Source organism: Nannochloropsis gaditana, assembly GCF_000240725.1.
Source record: "Nannochloropsis gaditana CCMP526 unplaced genomic scaffold scaffold075, whole genome shotgun sequence".
Lineage (NCBI taxonomy): Eukaryota > Eustigmatophyceae > Eustigmatales > Monodopsidaceae > Microchloropsis > Microchloropsis gaditana.
In genome coordinates this window covers 65,876-69,541 of record NW_005803878.1, presented here as the reverse complement: position 1 = coordinate 69,541, position 3,666 = coordinate 65,876, and the positions used below count along the sequence as shown (strand labels likewise).

Here is a 3,666-nt window from a genome sequence, read left to right as displayed (position 1 = left end):
TTTCCTCTTTGCCCTCCCTTTCTCCAACCTCCCTCACCATATACTCCTGACCCCCTGTTGCAAGACCGAGTCGTATGTCGGCACCATGTAACGAATGTGCAGGAAGGCATCTCTTCCGCCCGTGATTTCCAAAAGCGTCAGTGTCTCATTCATGAGATCTGTCACGCACAACCGACGTTGGGAGCTTGCCATCTCCCCTTTTCTGTCCTCGTTCCCATAGGTCTGCTTGTTGATGACGGCGGAGGCCCCTAATAGTTGGTGGTAATGAGGGACTAATGCCGGGCCAATCCGGCTCGGATCTGCCAGAATAAACTCCTGCAGAACGGTCAGACTGGTTGCAAGGATGAGCGGATGGCGCGTGTCGAGGGCTCGTTTCAAAGGGGGAAGCAGAAAGGGCATACAAGCCACGAGCTTGGAGGGGCAGGCGGCGATCAAATCCATGCTTCCCCGCACAGCCAAGTACCTGTACGGGTCTTTCACCTCGCGCAACCCTTCTAAAAAGAGGGGCAAGACCACGCGATAGTCCAACTTCATGGGGTGGATGTACCAATGAAGCCTCAAAGATGAGGCCTGGGGGGTGAGCGAGGCGATATGGGCCGCCTCCCGATGGTGCCGGATGCCGGCCGGGAGAGTGCCGCGTTCGTAGGCTTGCCGAAATGGGCTAGTACCCACCGGAGGAGCGCAAGAAACTTTTGATTTCGCAGATTTGTCGGCGCTTGGTCGGGAGTGAAATGTTGGTGAATGGTGATGTGAGGGATCCCGGCGAGGAAGAAGCTGTGATATTCTGGTGGACAGAACGCCCTTCTCATCTGGCGGAGTCTTGTTCTTGTCGTTTCGCGTGTGGGGCGCAGCTGGACGATGACATACAATAGACGGACCTACGTAAGGTGGAGAAACGCTTGTATTCACTTGTCTAGGGTAACGAAAGACACGTTCTTCCTCCGTTCTACGGAGAGGCGAAGGGACTCCGCCTTTGATGGGCGTTCTACGGAGAGGCGAAGGGACTCCGCCTTTGATGGGAGGGGCCTGGGGCTTAAATCGGTTGTGAATGTTGTCATCGTAGAGCTGAGGAGAAAATGTTTGCTTTGAGCGTCTGTATTTGTGAGCCGGTTCTTTGTGTCGAATAATAGGTGCGGAAAGAAAACCCTCCACTTTGAGAAGAGTCGCGAAGGATTTGCCCTTCTGAAAACAGTGCAACCGAGGCGCCCCGGGTAAGGTGATCGTCGGATGTCTCTCTGTCGCATGTATTCGACGATTAAGCGTATGTGGGGATGAGAATGCTTGGTGAGGACCAAACATGCCGGAAAGGCTTGCAAGGTGGAGGAGCAGACGTTTCACAAATAAAGGACGAGCTGACGATGGAACCTGTGAAATGTCTGAAACAATGCAAAGTATGTTAAGTTTGGGCTCAAGATTGGGTAGGCATAATTAATGCAGTAATCTATGCAGTAAGTCATAGATAGGGGTGAGCTGTCCACAGAATAGATCTCATCGAAACGAAGAAAAAAGGAGCTGCGAATCGGCAGACAGGAGGCAACCGCTCACATTTCAACTTTTGGAATTTCAAAAAAACGTTACGTCGGGTAGCCCCGGTACAGTCCCGCAGAAAGACAAAGCAAGCTCAACAACGCCCACAAATCCGACAGGGATTCACTGCTACTATATCTTCATGTAAATTCAAATTACATATAAAACTCATAAGGAAGGGTGGGCTTGTACGGAGTAGTTACTGTTTTGGACTTTGCCTGAGGGGACATGTCCTAGGAGGTTAATGCCGGCGTCCGTCTGCTCCTCCCACAACCAACGTTTAAGAAGAAATTATCTCACAGTCTATCTCCAAATCACAAAAAAATACAAAGAAAAATCGTTTTCACAATTTAACACCTTGAATCTATGGCCCTGTGACCCTGCGGATGCAACCTCATTTTTATTTCAAATATCAGTTTTCGACAATGTAACTCACCGCTTTCTGTGCAGCGACCTATTTATACGATAGGATCCGGCTTCATGAATCCTTACCATATAGATAAGTCGCATCGATAAAAAGTAATTCACAATTAACACGAAGGCATTTCCAGCCACCCTTGGTGGGAGCGATGTCATAAGCTGGTCTACTACTCAGATAATCACGTGCATACGACTTACGTCCCCCGCACATCTCTTTGGGAGCCAGCGAGACAATTCAAATTCATGAAGATACTATGTTGGACAGAGGTATCTTCACATAACGAGGCATTTGGCGGGATCATTGATGTAATTATTGAGGTCCCGTGGCTGCCGTGTACCAAGATCCACGGAAATTGAGCACTCAGCCTGAGTTTCGATAGAACACTTCACATAAGAATGACTGAAGCTCACAAGTCAGCTCCAAAATGTGAAGAAGTACTGTGATAAATCGCATGTGGACTTTTTGTTGTATCATATTTTCAAATCCAATGTTCATGCCATAATTTTATGGGAGGAATGTCAAGGGGCGGATCAAGGTGGCGACGATGAGGAAGAATTGTAAAGACTTCTTATAACAAAGCAGGAAGATTGTTGCATGTTTGTATCCATGAAGAAAATCGACCAGGAAATTATTAGACAACTTGAGGGGCGACGACGTGAAGTTTCCGAAGTTGATGTTATTCAGCCGACTTGCGAAGAAGAATCCATAAAGTACCTTGGTTATGAGAAGTACATACGTTTAAATTTGAAGTTATCGGGACTTAAACACAGGTTTTATGAGAAAGGTAAAAAGAGACTCGGACAGGTCTCTTAGGGGGGTCGGAAGCTTTCCTCGTGAGATGTGGCTCGTGGAGAAGGGACAAAATATAACAAGCAACAGGCCATATCCCTCGCTGGCTTCTTGCCAGACCCCGGCATCCGCTGCTATATGACTCTTGTCCGATTTTTCAAAACCAGGTGCTTTCGTGCGTGTTTGCATCGCAGTGTTCGTCCGACACACCGCCCTGCTTATTGCCCGTCATCGCTAAAATTTGCTGTTATCAAGTTCCTTGGAGAAAAGTACTTTGCCTCTTACCCTACCCTTTTTCAGTTTCCAAAGTCCTGCTTGCGGCTCGCTTTGTAATGGTACGCTCTCACTCCGTGTTGCACATGTTGCTAGGTGGAAGAAGAGGAGCCACGCCGGGAAGAGGAGCGGGACGGCGAGAAATTTATCCGTTTGGAGTTCATTCGTCCTGAGGAAGGGGACAAGGTCTTTCTTTTTTCTAAATACATAGACAGTCCCACCCGTACACCATGTTAGTTGACAAAGTTGAAGTACGTTATCACAATCTGTACGGATTTGAATGTCGTGGAATTTTTGCCAAGGAAACAATCAAGGTACGCATGTATGTCCCCCCGCGTTGGGTTCTTCTTTCTTCCTCATTATTTGCGACCTACCCTTTGCATCTCACATTGATCCGCATGCCGTTCTCAATGTAGGCCGGGGAAATGATATGGACGTACAAGGAAGGGACCGAGATCCTCCGCACCTACCACAAGCATCAGATCGACGCCTTGCCTCCCTCTCCCGCCAAAGTGAACCTTGTGACGTATTCTTATATGCTAGATGACGATCTGTACGGTTCAACACCAAATCCTGAAGGTCAGCAATGCCAAGTAGTCCGCTTGTATTTTCGCACTGGAACGGGCCTCTTTCTAAACCCTTGGATCGATGCGCTC

At 48.3% G+C, this 3,666-nt stretch overlaps 1 protein-coding gene across 1 annotated transcript; it reads left to right on the top strand.

Moving 5' to 3' along the window:
• Positions 1-3,106: 3,106 nt before the first annotated feature.
• Positions 3,107-3,607, top strand: NGA_0547300 (uncharacterized protein; the record flags this gene model as incomplete). The annotated part of the gene is made up of 4 exons (XM_005855898.1): positions 3,107-3,196; positions 3,226-3,324; positions 3,427-3,522; positions 3,554-3,607. Coding segments are annotated over 4 exons (339 nt in total), but the record flags the coding sequence as incomplete, so codon positions are not given.
• Between the last annotated feature and the right edge of the window lie 59 nt (positions 3,608-3,666).